At 38.1% G+C, this 24,743-nt stretch overlaps 1 protein-coding gene across 1 annotated transcript in view; it reads right to left on the bottom strand.

The window, feature by feature from the left end:
* Window positions 1–2,340: 2,340 nt before the first annotated feature.
* COLEC10 (collectin sub-family member 10 (C-type lectin)) overlaps window positions 2,341–24,743 on the bottom strand; it is a 40,277-nt gene continuing 17,874 nt past the window's right edge. Inside the window, exons 2-6 of the mRNA XM_005885858.2 lie at window positions 19,264–19,335; window positions 17,816–17,887; window positions 8,383–8,436; window positions 6,638–6,733; window positions 2,341–4,815 (exon numbers count right to left, since the gene is read on the bottom strand). Coding sequence (XP_005885920.1) covers window positions 4,424–4,815; window positions 6,638–6,733; window positions 8,383–8,436; window positions 17,816–17,887; window positions 19,264–19,335 — 686 coding nt within the window. The 3' untranslated portion in view covers window positions 2,341–4,423. The remainder of the gene's footprint in view (window positions 4,816–6,637; window positions 6,734–8,382; window positions 8,437–17,815; window positions 17,888–19,263; window positions 19,336–24,743) is intronic.

The following is a 24,743-nucleotide window of genomic DNA, read 5'->3' as shown; positions in this document are numbered from 1 at the left end:
AGATATGTTCCTGAAAAGTAGAGTATAAATTCAACATTTGAGAATAAAATCAATTTTCAATACTAATTATTTAAGGGAATACTCTAGTTAATTATTTTATGAGGCAAATAATTACATGCTCATTTTTATTTGGGGCAAATTTTGATTTTCATATATCTGTTTTGCTTTCCCTATATCTGTAGTTACCTGCAAAATTGTACTAAGTCACCTCCCCAACACTGATGCCACATATAGACATTTGTGAATGAAAAGGTAAGCCAGAGAACACCATATTTGTAAGGAAAGTTTCTGAATCCCCAGCATCTCTGTTAATTGATCTTCATCTTTAACTTTGGAAGGAAATCAAGAGGCATTATTTGAGCCTCTGCTATCACGAGGGAACTGAGGATGAACTTCCATTCAATAGAAGAGCAACAAGCAGAGGCTGGAGAAAACTCTGGCTTGACAGTTTCCATCAGCAGGCTGGAGTCCTGCTTTTCTCTCAAATGACTTAATTTTGGTAAATTATCCTTGGGCCTCAATTATCCTCATTGGGAAAATGGAAGTAAAAATGTCTGCCCTTCAAGATAAACAATCCAATAAAAAAATAGGCAAAGGACTTAAATCGACACTTTTCGAAAGTGGACATACAGAAGGCTAAGAGACATATGAAAATACACTCAAAGTCACAATCATCCGAGAGATGCAAATGAAAAAAACAATGAGGTACCATCTCACACCAGTCAGAATGGCTATCATCAACAAATCGACAAACATTGGTGAGGATGTAGAGCAGGGGTCCTCAAACTACGGCCCGCGGGCCACATGCAAATACAAATATTGTATTTGTTCCCGTTTTGTTTTTTTACTTCAAAATAAGATATGTGCAGTGTGCATAGGAATTTGTTCATAGTTTTTTTTTAAACTATAGTCCGGCCCTCCAACGGTCTGAGGGACAGTGAACTGGCCCCCTGTTTAAAAAGTTTGAGGACCCCTGGTTTAAAACTATATTCAAAACAAGTGAGAGTGTGTGAAGTGTACATTAGCAGGCAGGTTCTGAAAGTATCAGGACATAATCAACCCTTCAGTTAAGCCTGGAAAATCTTACTACCCAACAGGACAGACCTAACAGCAAATGCTCCAAGATAATGCTGTGTAGTGTAGTGTGACTTAGTTACTACTGCCTTCCACTTCCAATTCTCAACAATTTACAATAGCTAAGATTTGGAAACAGCCTAAGTGCCATCCGCAAATGAGAGGGTTAAAGAACGGTGGTATACCTACACAATGGAATACTACGCTGCGGTAAAAAAGAAGGAATTCTTACCATTGCAACAGCATAGATGGAACTGGAGAGCATTATGCTAAGCAAAATAAGCCAGTCAGAGAAAGATAAATATCACATGATATCATTCATTTGTGGAATATAATGAACAACATAAACTGATGAACAAAAATAGATCCAGAGATAGAAGCATCGAACAGACCGTCAAACTTCATAGGGAAGGTGGGGGGCGGGGGGTAGCAGGTAAGAGATCAACCAAAGGACTTGTATGCATGCATATAAGCATAACCAATGGACACAAACACTAGGGGGGTAAGGGCACATGCTGGGGTAGTCAGGGAGAGGTCAATGTCGGGGGGAAAGGAGACATATGTAATACTATATGTAATACTTTAAACCAGCGGTTCTCAACCTGTGGGTCGCGACCCCTTTGGCGGTCGAACGACCCTTTCACAGGGGTCGCCTAAGACCATCCTGCATATCAGATATTTACATTACTATTCATAACAGTAGCAACATTGCAGTTATGAAGTAGCAATGAAAATAATTTTATGGTTGAGTCACAACATGAGGAACTGTATTTAAAGGGCCAGAAGGTTGAGAACCACTGCTTTAAACAATAAAGAATAAAAATAAAAGTGTTTTCCCTTCGTACTCACAAAGTTTATCAAAATCACATGATATCTGATATGTGAAGGTGTTTATTTTGTAAAGCACAAAGCAAGTTTCATAATAGGTCTAATTAAGTCTATGGTACCTTAAACATTTCCTCTAGGCAAGGTGGAAGGATGAAGCCTATTCTTTGAAGCTCTGTGATCTTCTCTTGGAAGCATTGGAAGCAAAGATGAGCCATGGAAAAATGCTGTTATTATTATAATCATCATAATAGAGCTCATAATAGCACTTATAATACATACAACAAGTATTCATACTTTAGGGTCTCAGAAAAAATTAGAATATGAATTCCAGTGGAGATCTTAGGCAAGGTTTACTGCTCTTTAGGCAAGGTTTACTGCTTTTCTCTCAAATGACTTAATTTTGGTAAATTATCTCTCTCTTTTTGGTAAATTTGATAATTTTGGTAAATTATCTCTCTCTTTTTCCCCTTTCTTTTCCTCCAAGTGTTTCTAGAGTCTTGTGCCTCATGTTCTTGGCTGACATTTGACCCAAAGATATTGGTTTTGATATGGTGTTCTCTTTGTGATTTTTATTAAGCTGCCTGCCTTCAAAATATCATATGTCACAGTCTCAAAGCCTGAATAAGTAACTAGTTTATTAACTTGATGAGTGGAAAACACTGAAGAAATTCCTGTGATTGAGCTGAACTGAATGAGGTATCAATGGGAGATCTTAACTTTGATGTCACTGTATCCTAATGACATTGAATATGGTTAGAATCTTTGGAACTTTCCCCAAGAGGTGAGAAATGGAAAGGTCATGATTTTGGCTAGCAGACTGTTTTGTATAGCTTAACATTTGGGTTAAAAATTGACTACATGCCAACTTTGAAAAATATAAAGTTAAATTCCAGATCTCTGATTTCTCTTGAAATATCAGAACATGTAGTGACATTGGGTCCTCCATGGCAAAAATAGCAGCCACCGAGAAACAGCTGGTTCCTTTAGATGGGCAAGCTGTTTTCAGTGTACCAGGATTCCACCTGTTCCACCTCATTTATTTATGTCATCTGTATGGCCCTTGTAATACCTGAGTTTGTGACCCTTGTTAAATCCACAGAAATATCCTAATTAAATCCTATCTCATAACCAGTTAGTCATGGGTGAAATCATGAACATATGGTTTAAGGTGAACATATGTTGTTGATCTGTTTCTCTAAGTTCATTAACCATTTTGCCAGCATTTTAAAGAGTCTGATCATATATCACAAACTATAACTGGAGCAGCAATGTAAAAGGGGATAATCTAGAGTTTTGTTGAACTGTTTATTTTTAGATTCCAAAATGAAAGCTGCTTCGAAGTTTGATCTGTAGTTCAAAGTAGAACTTCATCAGCTCAGTAAATGTGAGTCCTAGGCATGTTCCAAACTCCAGGCCTGACATTCCTGTGATATCAGAGTACTAGAAAGGGCATCTCTGCTCTGGGATTTTACAACACGCAGTTATGGCAGTAAAGGGCCTTCCACAAAACGTTGCCCCAAGTGATAAATTAGATATAGGGAGGAGGGGGATTAGAGACTTGATGTTGGTAGCACTTGGAAGCTTCTAGAGTTTTCCAAAGGCTTCAGAAACCCCATCCATCATTCCCCATGACTAAGGAAGGAAAGTTGATATGAGTCAACCTAAGACAAGGAAAAATGGAGCCATATTAGTAGCAAGGGGCAATTTAGCAGGAGGATTAGAAATCATATTGTTTGGGAACAAACACTCTTCTTCTTTTTTTCTTTTTAATTTATAAAGGTCCCTTTTCCTCAAGTCAGAGAGTTAATCATCCGGGGGTCTGGGATTAAGTTGTAGGCCTAAAGGAAGGGAGCCAGGGCAGCTACCTGATACTCTTCACTGAAAATTATAGGTCAGAAGCACAAAAAGATTCTGTGTGTTTCCATATGGCCTGGAACAGGTCACTGGCCCAGAAATTCCTCATCTAGAGGTTGGGGGTGAAGTGTTCCTATGTTTGTGTGAACAAGAGGGACTTGTAAGTATGAGGATGGCTATGGTGATGACTGATCAAAGAACTAGGGATCTTGGATTCCAAGATGAATAATATCTTGGCATTTCTAGAAAACATAAGACCCTCCCACATGTCTGACTTTGGGAATGACAGATTATCCTAGTCTTTACCAACCAACTGTCCCAATTATCTTCTGGGCCAGGTAGAGAACGATTAGGGCTCTAGGGAGAGGGGACAGAGCAAATGCCAAGAGAACATTTTATCTGAGGCATAAACAACCATGTCCCACACAACTAACAATTCAAACTCTCTCTTGAGATCCATGTAAGCTGTTGGCTCAATACTATACTATATATGCAAATCTTTAAAACTGTCACCAAAGAACAGGGCGATGGAGATTCCAAACCTCAGTTTAGCATTTCCCACTTGTCCTGAGTCAGAACAAATTTAGCATAACTGGGGAGAAAAGGATAGATAAAAAGAACAGCAATGGTAGTCACAGGGAATAACCAATGTGTAGCATGAGAGAAGCTACTTTTTCTTCTTGACAAACTCACAGACAAAGTACATGGTGAGATGGCACTCCGTGTCATTCCACCTGCCTGAGCTCAGCATTTCCACACAGTCCTCATGACCATAGGGGTCGCTGGGCTCCCCCTCCTTCCAGTTGCTGTAGTTCTGCAGTGGCGTGTTGTCCGTGAACACATACTGTCCCTCCCTCTCAAGGTCATTCACCCCGATGAAGACCCGGAAGAAGCCACTCTTGGCTACGTAGTCCGCGATGAGTGTGTTGGCAGCTTCATCCTTGGGCATGGCTAGCATGCCGCCCCGGATCCGGCAGTGGGTCAGGGATTCCCTGTAGCTCTTCTCTTCCTGCACGATGTAGTAGAATTTCTCCTCCGTTTCCCTAATCCCTGCTATGACTTTGCAGAGAAGAGTGTAATTATTTATCTCAAAAAGAGAAAAGGCAAGTATATAATATTTCTGGGTTTAAATACATTTCTTCAAAAGTCTACAATTATTTTGCAAGGCCCTATGATGAGCTTGGCACTGGTTTAATATTTTCTCCACCTTTCTAGTTTTCAAATGGAGAAAGAACTCGTACCAGTTGTCCTCCCTGCCATTCCTGTTTAACTTCCCACACAACTTTGAAGCAAGAGCTATTTTGACACAGACTTGTTACATGAACTGCAACCCAGCTCATCTCAGACTATTTTCCCATCCTAGTTTATGCCTTTGCCAAACTTATAGTTCCATGAGCATGCCCTTCTCTGTTCCAGTTCCATGCTTTTCATGCCTGGGAATTAGTCTCACTGCTCTTCTACCTGGGCAACTCTACTCATCCTTTCAATCTCAGTGTAAGTGTTTTATCCCAGAGGAGCCTTTCCCTGAGCACACACTGGGGAGTCTTATCCCCTGTTCCCACTTCTTAGTACTCAACACATTCTAATCTGATTGTTTGTGTGTCTCTTCTACTAAACTGCGAACATCTCGAGAACAATAATCATGCCTTTGCCATTCTGTAGTCTTGGTGCTTCCAACATTGCAAAAGAGGATAGAAGCTTATTAATCTGATATGGGAATAATTCAGAAGTTTTTCTACTTTGGGCCAATTCCAGGGCTGTGAACACGTACATCTTTTGAGATTGTTCATACTTCACTCCAGGTACATGAAGTAGACTGAGCTACTGAGTAAGCTTCAAGACAGAATTGGGGACGCAGAATCATTTTGAGCTCAGAGTGTGCTATATCTGTTTTGGGTTTCAGGGACATCAACATATACTTTTCAGGGTTCATAAATTAAAATGCACAAAGAAATCTGTGACCACTCAAATGTTAAGAACTATTGCTGTATGTTGAACCTCTGAGGTCTGGTTTATTCATGAATGTCCAAGCCACGCCAGAGACTGCATCTTGTGTGCAGGTTATAACCAGAATTATAATTAGGGTCGATAGTTAATATTGAACATTCCTTTGCCTGTAGTATTACAAGATGAGGATGAACACAAGATGGCGTCTGTGTGCTTCCAATAATGTAAACAAATATAGCTGTATTGCAATAAATGAAAGTACAACAAAATGAAACCAATTGTAACACTAACTACAATAGTTCCCACATTCATACTGTCTCAGAAGAGAACACACAACCTCACTTTAAGGGTGAAACTGCTAACTATGGACAAGGATAACAAAAATGACTAATATGAAAAGTTGCAAAATTTAAAGAAACACATGATGTCCCTATTAATTTGTGTGAAACCTGTAATCAAATCCCTGCTCCACAGTTCATTAGCTCTGTAGCTATGGGCAAGATCATCTTCCTAAGCTTCATCTTAATCATAGCACTTATATCATAATTATTAATATTCCAAGTATTTAAGGAAATAGCTATCATTTTTATTATCACTTTCTATTTTTTGAGATGATTATTCTGTTTGAGTCTTGCTGTCCCTTTTTATTCTCAAAGCATGGCTTGCCAAACTCTGACCTTTTCACTGTCCCCACTCTCCAGAAAGTAACTTTTTCTACCCATAGTCAATGCAATATGTACAAATATATGTAGTGGACTTGAAGTGTCCTGGAGTTGGAGTGGATAATTAGTATTTTGAGAGACCTTTAATCTGATGACACTATCTTAGTAGTCCTTTGCCCAACCCAAGGTATTTCCTGCTAGAAATACTGGAATTGTAATGTTGAAAAAGACTAAATCAATAAATAGCACAAAGCAAAAGAGAATACACTCACCATTCTTGACGAACTTCATAGATGTCTTGAGGCGAGCAACACTAATGTCCAGTTGCCCAACAACTTTCCGGTACCTTCCACAATCACAGACAGTACCTTTCAAAGGAAAAAACTGTGAATTCTTATTGAAACACATGCAGATGAGTTGAAAGGAGCCACCCCTCTCTTCCCAACATTTACTATCTTTTTCTAGTCTATTATGTTTCTCTGTGAGCAGCTATACTTTTGATCTTTTATTAAAAATAAGGTTTCCAAATTACATTGCCTTTAGGAATTCAGAATATATCTTTAAAAATATTGCGAATGAGTCGAAACACAGTTCGAAACCATCTTCTTAAAAAGGAGAGTAAATACGATGAGCCACTGCACACATGTTGTGGGCCATTTGGCATTTTTGTGGAACACAGGATGTGACTCTCCAATTTCAGAATAAAATCTTTGCAGCTTTCTGAAAACCGATTTCTAGCTGGTCTTCTCTTCTATTACTGCACTGTTCACTCACTCACACAACTCTCCAAGGGCAAGAGAAACCTTTCATGATGAAATCAAACATTTTTTTAAAATGATGCCACCATGAATTTAGCTCATAGGAGTTGAGATGAGCAGAGCTGTGCCTCTTTCTTTCTTTTTCTTTTTTTAAAAATATATATTTTATTGATTTTTTACAGAGAGGAAGGGAGAGGGATAGAGAGTTAGAAACATCGATCAGCTGCCTCCTGCACACTCCCCACTGGGGATGTGCCCTCAACCAAGGTACATGCCCTTGACCAGAATCGAACCTGGGACCCTTCAGTCCGCAGGCCAACGCTCTATCTACTGAGCCAAACCGGTTAGGGCTCAAACGTAAATTCTGATGACCCACTTGAAGCATAGCTTAAATGTATTGAGGACCAAATTTAAATCTCGTGAAAATATCCAATGTATTATTTCAAGAGCCAGTTGTCACATTTGTGGATTACCCTTTGCTCATTTACCTATTTTTTGTCAATTACCTACTGATACTGTGACACAGAAGGAATTGTAAGGAAAATGATGTGAAATTCAAATGATTCTATTCTTTTCTATTTGGTGGCTGCTTCATATGAACATTTCTGTATGCTTTCTTCTAAGGTGGTTGATAAAGAAATAGAAATTTATTAGACAAAGGGGAGGGGGAAACTTATAGCTTTATTTCTCCATATTCTCAGTTAAATAAGGAATTTAAAACAGTTCTTAGAATTAGTCTTTACTATACCCCTATAGACAGAAACAACTGAAGCCCCCCCAAACAAGTACTTTCTATCCCTGCATGTAGTTCTGGAAATGAAACTCTCAGTACTTGGAGAGAGTGTCCATGCTCATTGATGTCCTGTAATCACAGGGCTTTCAGATTAGGCCAATTTGCTTCTGGCAAACTGCTGGCCAGTATTTGGTTGAGATGCTGGTGGAATGTCAGGCATGCTGACCAGGCCTAGTGCTGAGGCCATTGTGGATTTTCCTCTTGGTCTAGCAGAATGAGGGCTGCTTCCTGATGCGCTGGGTTGCTTCCTCACAGCATGACGGGACGGAATGTGCCATCACCCCTTCCCCAGGGCTTGGAAAGTCACCAGCAAATAGAGAGGAAAGTTCCCTCCTTTCTTTCCTCTACCTTGGCTAAAACAGGTACTGCAAATATTTTTATTTTTGTTTTTCATAAAAAATAAATCTATTTTGGAGATACATTTGGAATAATGCCAGAAATTAAGGAGCAAGATTAGCAAGCGTACCTGCTTTGCCTTTTCCTCCAGGAATCCCAGGCAAACCCTTTTCCCCTTTGTCACCTGAATAGAAACAATAGCCGCAGAAGTAACAATTAAAATAATGAATCATTTCAGACAGACATCTTGATCAGCTAAAATCAGAGGAAACAGTTTTAAAATTCATTTGTAATATCTTCCACCAGCATGCCTTGGTTTTGTATGAATAATTTGATTTGGAGTTGGCTGCACAGGTACGACTAATCGAACAAGTCATAATTGAACTAGATTGAATGTAGAATTCCAGTGGGATGTGTAAGAAACATTAAAATTTGTGTCACCTATCCTGCAAACCTGTGTTTATAATGTGCCCTTCTGAGCAAGGCTAATACAATTCTCTGCATGTTTTTAATTTGAAAAGTACCATTGTTTTGTATATCTGGATCAAATGATTAACACATTGCAGCATCGGTTTATCATGCACCAAAATTCTTCCATATGGCTTTGCCCTTGAATTTTCAAAAACATGTATTGTGCTTTTTCAACTTATTTACTTTTTCAAATATTTACTATTTACTTACTCTGTGCAAGACAGAAGGCTTGGTACTTTGAGAGGATATAAAGAGACAAAATTAAACTTCTGACTTGAAAGAGTTTACACACTTTTAGAAGAGATGTGATGTATGCAAAATCTATAAATAAAATAGTGTCAAATATATTGTACTGAAATATCAACCTTGATAATTTTCCCTCTGCTTTTCTTTGTATGCCATCATTTTCTTATTCAGTCAGAGGTATCCACTCAGAGAATCAGGATTATTAAAGCAGAGAGAAAAAAATGTTGATTTTTTTTTTAACTTCAAAATAAGCTCTTATGGCCACATCAGACACAACCATTGAAAGCAAAAGCCTTTGATTTTCAAGAGGAAATGTTTAGCTTAAGCTCTTGAGAATGAAAAGAGAAGCCATGATAGAAGTAAAATAGAGTTAATGCTTCAAAGGTGGTCTGGAAACAGAAGAAGAAAGGCCCCAGGAGGGATAAATACAGGGTACAGGTCATCCAGACTAGAAAGGAGTATGTGGCTTAGCCTTGAGGGGGTTTGGTATAGCCAGGGAATTGGGAATATGACCCGAGGGGGCAATGTGAGGGGGAACAAAGTTGGCCTTGAGATTTTGCCTACCCCATCCTTTCCCACCAAAAGGGGAGAGCCTTTCCAAAACCCATAGGGTGTCCCATGTTGCCTGTCCATTAGCTAATCTTGTCATCACTATCTGCTTAGTGCTTTAAATTTTTAAAAATATTATATACTATTTAACGTATATATAAAAATATTGTCGTTTCAATAAGTAATCAATATAAAAATATTAATGGGATATTTTACTTTTTTGGTATTAAGGCTTCATAATTTGATATATATTTTGCACTTGCAGCACATGTCAGTTTGGACTAACCATATTTCAAGTGCTCAATCACATGTTGCTAGTAACCATGGCATTGGACATTCTTACTGAGTGCTCTTTATTAATAGTCCTGTACACATTGACTGTTGATCATCCAGAAAGGAACACCTGCTGGCCCCCAAGGATTTGCTGAGTTTTTCTAAATCAACATACATGGACACTTTTCTTTACAGTGTTGCCAGTCATGTATGAGCTCGCCACACAAAAGGAGGGGGTCTCTGAAATCCAGAATGCAGTTTAAGTATGTGGGAGGACACCTCAGAACTTGTGCTTAGAATAAATGAGATATGGTGAAATCTATGACAATGGAGTGCTGATAATACTGCAAGAAAGACCTTGAACAGAGATCACATACTTTGGAAGGGAGCCAGAAGAGGTAGTACTCCAGATGGGAGGATGAAGGAGGCTCTCTTGAGGAGATGGTACTGGAGCTTGGTTCTGAAAACTTCAGCAAGTGGAGATGGGAGCAAGGTAGGAAGTAACATACAGCAGAGGTACAGTAAGGGAAAAAGCATGGGACTATGCCATTGATCTACTCACACCTAAGTTGTGTCCTGCAAATTCCTCATTCTTTATATGTAAATTGGAAAAGATAAGAATAGATTTTGAATGCATTAAAGAAAGGAAATATAGCTTTGCTAAGTGCTGATCATTTGTCAAGTACTGTTTTGGATACTGTATAGATGTTATCATATTAAATCCAATGAACTAGGTGCTATCATTACCTGTATTCTACCACTGCAGAAATTGAGGATCCAGGAGGCACAATTAGTTGCTCAGGGACATCCAGCAATTCAATGGCACCCCTGGTACTGAAGCCCAACCATTTCTGACTCCCCAGTTCATGGGGCTTCCCAAAAGAGCTAGCCAATGATTTAATGAAAGAAATCAAAGCACTCAAAAATGTTATCAAAAGTTGAAAGAGGTACCAGTCCTTAGCACCACCATAAACAATATGGGCTTGAAGATCATATGAATATGGTTTAATACTTTAATTATTTTAAGATAGTGTATTTTCTTTACATGTAAATCCCTTTCAATTTAACATGGGCTGAAAATAGATCCTACTTCTGGGGTAAGCCCAATGATGGACATAAAAGAAGCATAAACAGAATATTTGCTTTGGAAAAAAATATTTTTAAGGACAACATAGCTCATATTAGGGACCAAGGAGATGGGACATTATCACCATCATGTATTAACAGAGTGAAATAAAGAAAATGTCTGATAGGTATTTGGAGAAACCAAAGATGGTTGTGGATCAGAGTAGAGAAAGTTTCACTGAAGCAATAGCTTTTAATTAAATCTAATAGTGTGGGAAACAAATTACTGAATTGATAATTTGATTTTTTTTCCATGAGAAGATGTAAGCACCATGATGACTTTCCAGTATTTTGACATAAATTATTTTCCTTTTTTACAGATGGAAAAGGCAAAGCAGTGTGGTAGAGTGAAAGACTATAAAAGTCTGAACAACCAAGACTTGAATCTTGGCTCTGTCACTTACTAGCTAGATGTGGACAGGTTACTGCATTTTTAAAGCTTCCATTTCTGATTTTTAAAGTGGAAATAATGGTACCTAATATCTAAGATTGTTAAAGAGGATATATTAGGTAATGTTATTTTATCATAGGATTATGTCTGTGCTGGGCTCATAGAAGATGCGCAACCAATGTTAGCTTCTGTCTCCTAAATCAGAATTGTGGTAAAAGTGAGTATACCAAGTACTTAGCCAGGCGATGGAGGATGTGGACTTACAATGTCTATTTTGCCCAAGCAAATTCTGGTTTAAAGCCATACACAAAGACTTATTTTGGTCCATGAGTGGAAACATGTTTGTAATAACTGCCTTAAAATTGAAGAATTTGAGGTTGCATTTAAACAAATAAAAATCATAATGCTTTCACTGTAAAAGGATATTGACCTTAAGTAAAAGCATTTGTTTGTCATGAGATTTAATTTACCTATATTAAATTATTTTTTCTTATTCATGAAATAAAATATTGACATCCAGAAAGCTACCTGTCCAAGGAAGTGACATTAAGACCAGTCCAGAAAGTTGAGATTAATCTGAGTCAGTGAAAAATTTAGAAGGGCTATTGACAAAATGAGGGCAATAAATTTCAAAGTCCGATTAAAAATGAAATTAATCCAGGTGAGCCAGAACAGTGAACCTCCATTTTTAAAAAATTTCAGGACATGCTCATAAATTTTGATGGCATATCTCTGGAGGAGAAAGAAATCTTAGTCAATGTTGAAAATTGATGTTAAGGGAAAGTGGTACTTAAAGAAATAAAGGATAGAAAAGAGGGCTACATGATTAGAAATAATATATTTGCCACTCATTTTTTTCATTCTTAATGCAGCAAACATTTAGAAAGTTTCTACTATAAAATAGGCATTAGGGTAAAATGATTAAAAATAGGGTACTCACATATAGTTTATATTTATTTAAGCAAATTGACCCAATAAATCTTTCATTCATTTGTTGGCTCTAGAAGTTCATGGTCTGTAGGGCAAAACAGACAAGCTAATAAGCCATGACAATGAGTAAAGTGAGAGAGGAATGCAGGTGTGAGGTGTTGTTTATGCACCTGAGTGTGAATGCTGAATTGTCCTGAAGAAGATAAGGTCAGCTTAACTCTATCCTTTCCAGAGTTATTTTTCCAACATTTGACACCCAGAAAATCATACTAAACTCTTGACCCTCCCTAGTCTCTGTCATCTACCACCCTCCCAAGTTACCTAGTCTTAGTCTATGAAAGGATTAAGACTTGGCTCAAGGTCATGAACTCCATCTCTCTTAGTTGACACATTTAAAACTAAGATCATGCAAAATCTTGAATAACTCATTCAAAAATGAAGTTCTTGAATTCTGGGGGTGCTCATGGCAGTGATGTACACTCCCCCTCCACTTCTGCCCATTCCAGGACAGTACTGGGGCTCTTGCCCTCATCTAACAAGGCCGCATCTCAGAAATCTCCATGTCCAGCATCCCACTTTTTGGCTACACCTTTCCATTCCTTCAACTAGTTGTTGAATGAAGCTGGATACAGTCAGGAAAAGATCTATAATGAATTTTATCTGAAGCTTATACAATTTAAGGAGCCCTCATTAAGAAAAATAATACCAGTGCCCTGGCCAGGTAGCTCAGTTGGTTAGAACGTTATCTCAATATGCCAAGGTTGCGAGTTTGATCTCTAGTCAGGGCACATACAAGAATCAACCAATGAATGCATGAAGAAGGGAAACAACAAACTCTCTCTTTCAAATCAATAAATAAAAATTTAAAAAAATAATACCAAATTACAAATTTAAGAAAAATAATACCAATGCCCTGGCCAGGTAGCTCAGTTGGTTAGAACGTCATCTCAATATGCCAAGGTTGCGAGTTTGATCTCCAGTCAGGGCACATACAAGAATCAACCAATGAATGCATGAAGAAGGGAAACAACAAACTCTCTCTTTCAAATCAATAAATAAAAATTAAAAAAAATAATACCAAATTACAAACAGAAAAGTGGTTATAAAAATAAATGCTTATACAAAAGAAATAAAAACAAATCACTAAATTTTAAAATTAGACAAATACCACATTATCAGCACTCTAGGATTATAAGATTTTAATTAATAAATGAATTCTGTGCCTCTATAATTCTTCTTTTTCATACATTATGGGCTACATATGTTTGGCTGCATTCATGAATATCCAATTGACCTAGCACTATTTATTGAGAGGCTCATCATTTTTCACTGCAAAGTAATGTCAACTTTGCATAAATCAAGTGTGGGAGTCTGTTTCTGCATGCTCTAATCCTTTCCATTGATCTATTTGTCTCTGTACTGAATCAATACTATATTCATAGTTGTAACTTTATAATAAATGTTTAAATTCAGTGATTTAAGTCATCCAGCTTTGTTTTTCTTTTTCAAGATTTTCTTTAGGTATTCTTGGTCCTTTTCATGTCAACTTTGCATAAATCAAGTGTGGGAGTCTGTTTCTGCATGCTCTAATCCTTTCCATTGATCTATTTGTCTCTGTACTGAATCAATACTATATTCATAGTTGTAACTTTATAATAAATGTTTAAATTCAGTGATTTAAGTCATCCAGCTTTGTTTTTCTTTTTCAAGATTTTCTTTAGGTATTCTTGGTCCTTTCCACATACATTTTATTTTATTTTTTAATTATTTTTAAAATATTTTTTTACTCATTTCAGTGAGAGGAAGGGAGAGGGAGAGAGAGAGAGAAACATCAGATGCGAGAGAATCATTGTTCGACAGCCATCTGCATGCCAACTGGGGATGAAGCCCGCAACCCTGGCATGTGTCCTGACTGGGAATCAAACCTTGCCTCCTGGTTCATGGGTTGATGCTCAACCACTGAGCCATACTGACCAGGTTTCACAAAAATTTTACATTGGCTTATTAAATTTGAGAACTACTCCACTGAGCCATACTGACCAGGTTTCACAAAAATTTTACATTGGCTTATTAAATTTCAAGAGAACTACTTCTGAAATGCTAATTGAGAGAGCAATGAATCTATAGATCATTTAGGGAGAAGTGACATCTTAACAATATTGAGTCTTCCACTCTGTGAATGCAGCTTTACTTCAATTTCCTTAGATATTCTTTAATTTCTCTCATTATCATTACACTAGAGGCCCGATTCACAAAATTTGTGCAAGAGTAGACCTTCCTTCCCCTGGCTGCTGGCACCGGCTTCCCTCCGGCACCCAGGAGCCAGGTTTCCTTCTGGCCACCGGCAGGCACTGGTTCCCTCGCAGCCCCAGCTTTGTACAGAAGGTCATCCGGTCTAATTAGCATATTAAGCTGTTATTTTTATAGATAACATTTGTTGTGGAGGGCTTACACATCTTTTAACATTTATTCCTAGATATTTGGTAACTTTGATGTTATGATAAATGGCACCTTTTTAATTTTATTTAAAAATTGTTTTTGGTATGTAAAAATAAAAATTTTTTGTATGTTAAGCTATCTAAAAACAATAATATAAGCAGCTAATCTGTGGATTCTTTTGTATTTGCTGGGCATGCAATCATGTCATCTGCAAATAATTATCCTTTTATTCCTTCATTTCCAGTTGTTATGATTCTTATCTCTTGTTTTTGCATTTTTAGTCTGGCTAGAACTTCTATAATGTTGATTAGAATTAGTGATGAGGGCTGTACTCATCATTCCCAATTTCAGGAGAGAAGTGTTGAATATTTCATTATTGAGTATAATTTTTAAATAGTCTTTTATTGTTGTTGATGTTGACATTCCTTTAACTATTAAGTGTGTTTCCCTCTATTCCTAGTTGGATAAGATTTTTTAAACATGATGAGTATATGCTTAATGAAATGTTTTTTTCCCCCCAGAATTTTCTGGAGTTATAACTGGAAATTTTTATTTTTGAAATAAAAAGGAGTAGCATTTTCCAAGGCCAGCCTTCTTGGGCAGCCCATTGCAAAGTTTGAGCAACTTCCTGCTCTAGGCCCTCAGTCTCATAGTGCATCCTTATTAATGAACTGGTGATGATTTGAGAGGAAAAGCAGCAGGTATAGAATGTGTGGTTTATCTTGCAGTGGTTCCCTTCTCCTCCAGATTATGAACCCTAAAGTCCTATTCAATGGCTTTAAATATCTTTTGGCCATTTTTTTTATTAAGCTAGTCATTCTTTTTTAAAAAAGAATTATTCATAAATGTTTATTGAGCACCTACCATGTGCCAGGTGAGGTGGTGGGAGAGATGAGGGCAGGAAGGTGACAAGGGTAGATTTTGTGCAGAACTGTTTTGATCATGGTGAGGACTTTACTCCAAAGGAATCCCCCCACCCCCGAACACCTATACTTTTTGTTTCCCATAACAATAATAGCATCATTTTGGGTAACTGCATTAATTTTTCTATTAAGAATGACTAGCATCAGGATTAACATAGGCAATTCTCTCATGGCCTGCAGCATAAATCTGAATGTTGTTGCTATCATTAAAAACCGAATTTAAAACTACTTCTACAAAGTATTCTTCATATATATGAGCTGTTAGATTTGGAAAATTTTTCTACAGACTGGCCCTATTCATTGCAAAAATTGTTTCTTTTCCACAATCCACGTATTTCTTGCATTGGATGGCCTAGGACACATTCATATGATGATCTAAATCTCTGCCCTCACACTTTTTGCATCATGACTTTGGATAGATCTGGACAGTAAATGGTAGGCATATTCTTGGGGACTCTTCCTTCAGAGAATTGTTAGCTGCACATGGAAGAAACTGCACACTACATAAAGAAGTTCAAACTAAATATTTCTCTCAAGTTCTTCTTAGCTAGCTTCCCAAATACGTGGCATCCTCTCCAAAAACCACCTAATGCAATGAGGAATATGATGAAGAGACGTTGAAGCAAAAGGAGACGGTAATCTTAACCTGCACATTCTCAATGGGGACAACATCACCTCAAGGACGCAGCAGTCAGTTCTTGAGAGGAGATGAACCCTCAGTCTACACATGGCCATAGCAAAAAATAAAAAAAGATGCTCATACACACACAAAGGAAAGGGAAGGAAGGAAGGAAGGAAGGAAGGAAGGAAGGAAGGAAGCGAGGGAGGGGGGGGGGGGGGGGGTGAGGGGAGTGGAGGGGAATTAAGAAAAAGCTTTTAAAGGGGGCAATATGTCTAAAAAATTTGTTGGGAGGGGGGCACTAGTTTTTAAACATGTTGAGATGCAGTATTTTAACCAGTTGAGGTTAAAATGTTTTATTTTTCAACTTTACCAAGACATGTGCACCTATTGCTAAGGATCCTCTCAGGGCCTTGGGAAGGGCCCAAACATGTGTGGGCTCTGAAGCCACAGCTTTATTAGCTTCATGGTAAACCCATGGCAGGCACATTCTGCAGCAGGACTCGTGAATTCTGAACAGTCCATGTAGCTCTTTCTCAGCTATGAGGATTTCACCCTCAGGTGAATATACTGGATCAAAAATAACCATAGCGATTTCTTTTCAGTGGCGCCGCCCTCTATCCCTGCCCTCAAATGCAGACCGAAGGAAATTTCTCAAAGAAATGAGTTGGAAGAGGGTAGGGAAAGAAGTACTGCACTGCAGGATGCCAGGGGAGAGGCCACAGCGTTAGCTCAGACCTCATCCATCAGCCTGCTCACAGGAGCACACAGCTGGCCGCTGTGAGACACATGTTGAATTACGCAGCTGCTCGAGCATGTGTGGAAGGCTGGAGGGTAACACACGGCTGTGGAATTCTATTACCCAAGGCACCGAGTTTCCCCTGACCTGTACCTTTGCACAACTATTTCTTGTATCCCCCTCAAATGCCTTTTTTCCATTTCCATAAACATCTTACTGTCCTTCAAGACCCAGGTCAATTCTTCATGTCAATCTTGTCTACTCTCCCAGATGGTTCTTATAGTAGTCATAGAGTTATTATTATAATTCTTTCTGAAGAAGTCCAGTGTTCCTAAATCATCTGAGCTTCTTGCAATAAGATTTTGATTCTCCTTTAGTTTGTATCTTCAAACAAAGTGGAACAATGCTTGTATGAATTACTAAAGATCAGAAGCAATTACAACCTGCTATGTATGTGGGGCTTTATGAGAAGATAGGAAAAGAGTCCGTAGGTAATAAAGAGGAGGTTACCTCTATTTTTGTAATAGAGGTATTTGTAGTATTGAAGCAGTAATTATGTACAGAATCAGGAAAAGACTGAAAACAAAAGATGTTCAAGTTTCTGTCCTATTAATAGATCACTGACACAGAATTACTATTAGTCCACTCAAGAAATAAAATTATACTGTCCTCTGCTACCTTGAGTTATATTAATAATTGTTTTCTATTACTGAACAGCCAAGATATTAAGAAATAGAATACTTATATTTATAAAAGAGAGAGAGAGATAATTTTTATGCCAAAGAACCTTTCAGATATATCAAAGGTATGCTCAATGTGCTTGAAATTGCTGTTGGAGAATGGAAAGATGTGGCTTACCCTTCTTGCCAATGGGCCCAGTCTTGCCAATGTTGCCTTGGTCTCCCATATCACCCAGTTCTCCCTTAATTCCTGAAAAGCAAAGCAGGTCATCTTTATATCCTAACATTTTATCTTCTCTTTAAAGATGTGGCTAATATATGATATCAACTTGAAGGAAATACCAAAGAGTGCATTCTCCTATCTGTGGTATATTTGTATTAACTATTTTTTTAAAAATATATATATTTTATTGATTTTTTACAGAGAGGAAGAGAAGGAGATAGAGAGTTAGAAACATGGATGAGAGAGAAACATCCATCAGCCGCCTCCTACACAACCACTACTGGGGATGTGCCGGCAACCAAGGTACATGCCCTTGACTGGAATTGAACCTGGGACCTTTCAGTCCGCAGGCCGACGCTCTATCCACTGAGCCAAACCGGTTACGGCTGCATTAACTATTTTAATAGCATTATAATGTATATATTAAAATTAAAATGTGGGTATGACAATCCTGAACCTGATGATATTAAAATGCTTACTCATGCAATCTTTCTGAAAGGACTACAGCAGAAGATGTTTAATCTAAAGGCCAGATAAGCGGCTGAGTGAAGAATTCTTGCATTTTATTCTAATTCTGTGCCTCACTAGATCAATTTCAGCTTCACTTTGGGGTTCTATCTCTTCTCTGTTTTACAACTGGATTTGACTATCTTAGGGAATGTACAACAAATGTATAGAATATTATACATATTTATAGTATAAAAGCATTTTAAATCAGAATATCTCAAGTTGAGGTCTCAAAGGCCTGGGAGTGTTTTCCTCTCTTTAAATGATGAAGATTTAAAGAGCAGTGATCTTGGGCCACCATTTTGTACAGTTGGCAGGGAATATTTCCAGTGCTTGAAGACACATGTCACAATCCAGAAGCCATGTTTGAGTGAGACTTACTTTTGGCTTTGTGAGTAAAAACATTCTCTAATAGCTTTTGTATTATTCTCATCTTCTTTGCTCCTACTCTCTCCATAGTCCACCAGATGTTTGAGAAAGGTGAGAACATCAAAGAATCAAACAATTTTCTTCTCCTTCTTATCTTCCTCCTTAATTTCTAGGTTAGCCCAAAAAAAGTTGCTTAGCAGTGGCTTCTAAGGGGAATACAGCTTTGAACACAGCTGTGTTTCCAAAATTCATAGTTTCTTAGATATTCTCAGAGATTGCTATTCCCTGGGGCTCCCAGAGTGTCCCACTGTAGGCACCCCTAAAGATGAAATTTGAGAAATGGGGCTGAGTCTTGTTGACAGGCAACTCATAAGAACTCTCTGGTGGCAAGTAACTTTACATCTGAAATACATTTCATGTATCTTTAGAGCAAAGGGCATTATGAAAGCTGCTAATTCCTAGAGCAAGTCCAGGAGAGAGAAGAGCAATTCTAACATTACAGATCAAGTTCATACCATTTTACTTACCTTTTGGCCCCATGCGTCCCACTTTGCCAAGCTTTCCCTCCTCTCCTGGATCTCCTTTTTCACCATCGTCTCCTTGTGAAATGGAAAACGAACCAGTGAAGCAGCTCAAGAAGCAACATTAGCACATACTCCCAGGGTAAGGTGAACATGGTTGGAATTTATCCTTCCACTCAGAGCTTGCCTATAACCTCCATGTGAGATGATAGAGAGAGATAGAGATAGAGATAGAGATAGAGATAGAGATAGAGATAGAGATAGAGATAGAGATAGAGATAGACTGGACACCCAGGAAGAGAAGAAACTCCTAGTACCATTTCTCTTTCATTTTTCTCCATGTCCAAGTCTATGTTTAAAGAAATATACTACTGGTGAATCCTGGAGAAGCTTGTTTGGCCTGACAAATCTATATTCTTTCTGGAGATTCTGGCAAACTCTGGAAACATTTGCATGTATATACATTAAATATATGCAGTAGATAGATTATATCTCTCCCTATATAAACATATATATGTTGATATGTTATATGTATAATTATGTTTTGTATAACATGTATAATAGAAATATATTATATAATATAAATATTTGTAAAATAATGTGAATTGTTATTTTAAAATTATAGAAATATATTATATACACATCAATTTATTACCCTCCGACTGCATGCTTGGGAACCCATAGGCATGGACCAGGAAGCTATGGACAGAAGACTAGCTAAGACTGGGACAGCCGCAGAGCAGTCTGTGTGAGCAGAGACTAACTGATCACAGGTGGGCCCAGCTCCTGTACCTCACCCAGTCAAGAAGGACTGAATGAGTGTTTTAATGAAAGGTGCCCTGGTCTGTGAATCAGGAGTTCTGGATTTTAATGTCATGGCAGTCACCGATGGGTTGAGCAGATCTTTAAAAGTTTATGATTGAGCTTATTGGCTTTGGAGTATGACAGATCTGGACTTGAAATTTGGCTTTACCATTTACTGTCTGGAGAAAGTTGGGTGCCTGACTTCCTTTTCTGGGTCTCATTTTCCACTCCGGCAAAATGAACTGCTAACACTTATTAGAGAAGGCTCTTAAGAAATTTAAATAAGATAACATGCATAAAAGACTTGGTACCTAATCAGTGCTTAGCAGTGGTGGCTATTTTATTTTCTCCTTTATACTTAAGTTTCCTCATCCTTAACATGGGGATAATACCTGCCTTCCTTACCTTTCAGTTGTTTTAGGATCAACAAGCGAGACATGTGAACATGCTTTGAAAACAAAGAGCACAACACACACAATATTATGACCAGCTATCTGCATTATCATCACACCAATCTCAGGACATGAGGAGTCCTGTCCATCACCAGTGGAAGGAAGTGAATTAAAGGCCAGAAAGAGAGAAAGAAAGAGGGAGAAAGAGAGGAGAGGTTGAGATGTTCATTTATTTATTCAGAAAAAGCATGGCCAGCCATCCTCTTTTTTATTTTCCCTAGAGAAGAAAGTTACTATTATAGATGCAAGCACAAGCAATGCACGGAAGAGCTGGATTTCCAGGTAGAACCATTGGTCAAGTGTTAGAACATTTCACACATGAAGCTCTTGAATCTCCTGGGAAAGGCTTTCAAAACAGAATGGACAGATGATTTGTGCGATCAGAACAGAGGGGTGAAGTGGATGGACTAAGAGGCATCTCTCTACAGTTCATAGTGAAAGTTTATTGAGCAATTACAATGTGTGCCAAGCACTGTGCTAATGTAATCATCATGGAAATTCCAGAAGGTGAGGATTATTATTTCTCCATTTCATGAGTGGAAAAACTGAGGCCCAGCGAGGTTAAGTTGTTTGCCTATTGCCACAGAGCTTGCGAGTGGTAGAACTATGACTCAACAGCAAGTATATCTCTGCCCCTCCAGATCCCTACAGGTAAACAATTGTCCCTCCCATTCTAGGCTTTTGTGACTGCTAGCATATTGTGGATTTTAGAGAACGTCTCTGTGCTGAATTTTTCTGAGAAAAAAGGGGAGAGGCAAAAAGAGTGATCGTTCCCTTTTAAACAAGAAAGTTAGTGCAGAAGAAAACACACACAGCTTATCGTCTCAATGACAGTACAGAGGGAACATACCCTTGAGGTAGTTTAGTCTAACTGAGACCTGACTTCACCACTCACCAATGAGGGAACTTGGGAAGTCCTCACCCTTTTTGAGGCTTGTTTCACTCATTTGTCGACTGGATGAAAATAATACTTTTTTTCCAGAGGGTTTTTTAAAGGTCAAGTCAGAAATGTATGTTTCTCTAGGAAGCCCTTTCTAACACTTTCAGGCCAGGCTGAATTCTCTAATTATCTTCACTGTTTAAAATATCACTTTATGCTGAGGGCGTCCGTCTACCTGCGCTAGCTCTATGTCCTGTGGAATGGCTGGGTCCATGAATGATTTATTCTAGCACCACCAGAATTTAGCACAGTGTTTGGCTCTGGTGCTTAATAAATACAGTTGAACTGAATATATTTTGTGAGCCATCAAATGTTTTATAAATGTAATGATAGCATTTACTGAATACCATATGCCAGAAGGTTCCTAGTATTTGACATGCATCCTGTCATTTGATCTCCAGAACAACCTTTCCAATGGATACTATTCTTAGCTCCATTTCACAGATGACAAAATGGGGTCAAAAAGAGGTTAAGTAATTTCCCAGAGTCACATAACTCCTAAGTAATAAAGCCAGGATTTGAACTGGAGCATTTGCTATCAAAGTCCATGTTTTGAACAAACTGTATGATTGGGAACAAATTCCTGTCTTAACATCTCTGGGTTTGGGATTGCTATTCTGTACAATGGACCGAAGATGCTCACCCAAAAGCAAGATCCAAGGCAGGCATGTATATGAAGCACTTTGTGAACCGTAAAACCACAGGAACGTGAATTATTGGTGCCATTATTATATCTGATCCGTCTCCCCCTTTCCTATGAGCTCTCCTATTCATTTTCAAGCAAGTACCTAACTGGAGGCAATTACATGAGTGACTTAGTCATCTGCTCCCTGATGGCTCCTGATGGGAGGAGACCTGGGAGGGTGAGTATCGGATTACTATTCTTCTGACCAGCCTAGTGGTGAGCGGGCTGCTGGCAGAGATGAAGCAAGCACACTACATGTGCCCTTGCCTTCAGCATGGGTCCGCAGTTCATTTGATCTCTGGGACTTGCTTTAATGAAAACAGAGGAGAGGTATAAGAACAAGCTTTGGAAAGGATCCCCCACATGGCTCACAGCCGTCTGCTTTTATCCTCTTGGCAATATTTCATTGGATTAGCAGAGCAATTTAGACTTCCTTTCCTTCTTTTAAAAATAGCCACTTCCATTTTAAATGTAAGTAAAAAGCTATAAGCTAAAATGAACTAATTTCAATTTTACAGAAACAGTCTGTTTTGGCACCTCCAGGCCACCAGCGTGCTGTGACAATCTCTCCAGCAGAGCACACAGTTGACCAATTTTTCTTAGGTCGGCTATTCCCCCCCCCCCCGCCAACAAGCAAAATGTTAAAATTAAATTCTAGTTTGAAATGAAATAGCTGAACCGAGGTCAGTACCCCCTGCTCAAAGGAAGTAATTATTAAAAATTAGTGAATTGGTTTTAGAAATTCTAAAGAAAATTCACTGGAAGCTGTTCTTTGCCCACCGTCAAAATAATCTTATGAACTGGGGAGAAGTTGTTAGCAATCCTTCCCCTGATCAGCCCTAGAACTGAATGAGGTAGAGTGTATGGTGTCCTTTGTTAGTGAGGCCAGACTCCTGCTCAAAAGATATCCTTCCCATCTCTACTCATTTTCCATATATGCCAATTGCTTCCTTATTGTTGGGAATTTCAATAGTCATCGATTATTGCATGGCCCTCTACTGTATACCAGATACAATAGTATGGTCTTAAAGTGGACCACCTCCCAGTACTTTTCCTTCCTCAATTACAGCCTCATCATTTCACTGAAATATTCAGAGTTCCCTGGGACCTGCTATTGTTGTCTTGTCTCCATTCAGCAAGTTTATCAGCCCCTCTGTGCCTTTACCTGCTTCCCCATACGTCCTGGATTCTTTCAACTCATCACTGCCTCCCAGCGCTCCCTATGGCAGGACTGTACTGAATTGGTGAAGACAGGTCTGGAACAGGTCGTTTCATTTCTCTGAGTCTCAGTTTTATTCAGAAAGTTGAGAAAATGATCCTACCTCATAGGACTGGTGTGGACTGAAGGAGACAATGCATGATGAGTGTTTAGCACAGGGCCTGGCACTTGCTAAACTCACCCATTCTTGTTTCAATAGGCTTATTATTGTCATCATCATCATCACCAGAAATGATACATCTTTTTTTAAAAATCATTTTATTGCTTAAAGTATTACAAAGAGTATTATATATGTCTCCTTTTTTTTTCTCCCCTTGACCTTCCCCTAGCCTCCCATACCCCCCAGTGTCTTGTGTCCATTGGTTATGCTTATATGCATGCATACAAGTCCTTTGGAATGACATCTCTTTTAAACTTCTCTTTGTATTCAGTATCTCAATCTTTATTCTATATTCATTACTTACTTTTTCACTTGACTTTTAAAAATATTTACTATAATATTTAATATAAATATTTTACATCATGATACACAGAAATAAATACACACCCATTACTGAGATTTAACAATTAACATGTTGTCCTTGCTTTACATATTTATTTTTTACCGATTTTTAAAAAAGTAAATTATAGACATCATGACAAACCTTCCTTAAATATTTCAGCAAGTGTCTCTAAAAGGTAAGAACATTCTCCTGTGTAAACATAATACCATTTTATTAATCTTACTTTTTAAGGGACTATAGGGTCTTCCGAAGTCACCTTCAAAGAATTCTGTGATCTGGTTTATCTCGGGCCCTTACTGCTGTGCTATATATAATGAAAAAGAGGTAAGCACTAAGAAAGAGAAGCAGACATTCAGAGGAGTAAACCTAGGTTCTTTGAAAACAAATCATGACAAACAATTCCATTTTCGCTTCTGAGAGGATTCCTAATGTATCAAGAAACTGCCATGACCAGAGTGGTTGGAGGAAGACAAATTTCCATTGGTCAATCATAGAAGACGGTAGTTGCTGGTAATCTGGAATGATATACTGATGAAGCCCTTGGGCTCCATTGTGTCCATTGGTTATGCTTATATGCATGCATACAAGTCCTTTGGAATGACATCTCTTTTAAACTTCTCTTTGTATTCAGTATCTCAATCTTTATTCTATATTCATTACTTACTTTTTCACTTGACTTTTAAAAATATTTACTATAATATTTAATATAAATATTTTACATCATGATACACAGAAATAAATACACACCCATTACTGAGATTTAACAATTAACATGTTGTCCTTGCTTTACATATTTATTTTTTACCGATTTTTAAAAAAGTAAATTATAGACATCATGACAAACCTTCCTTAAATATTTCAGCAAGTGTCTCTAAAAGGTAAG

This window comes from Myotis brandtii, unplaced genomic scaffold (assembly GCF_000412655.1).
Source record: "Myotis brandtii unplaced genomic scaffold, ASM41265v1 scaffold931, whole genome shotgun sequence".
Classification (NCBI taxonomy): Eukaryota; Metazoa; Chordata; class Mammalia; order Chiroptera; family Vespertilionidae; genus Myotis; species Myotis brandtii.
This window is presented reverse-complemented; position numbering and strand designations above follow the sequence as displayed.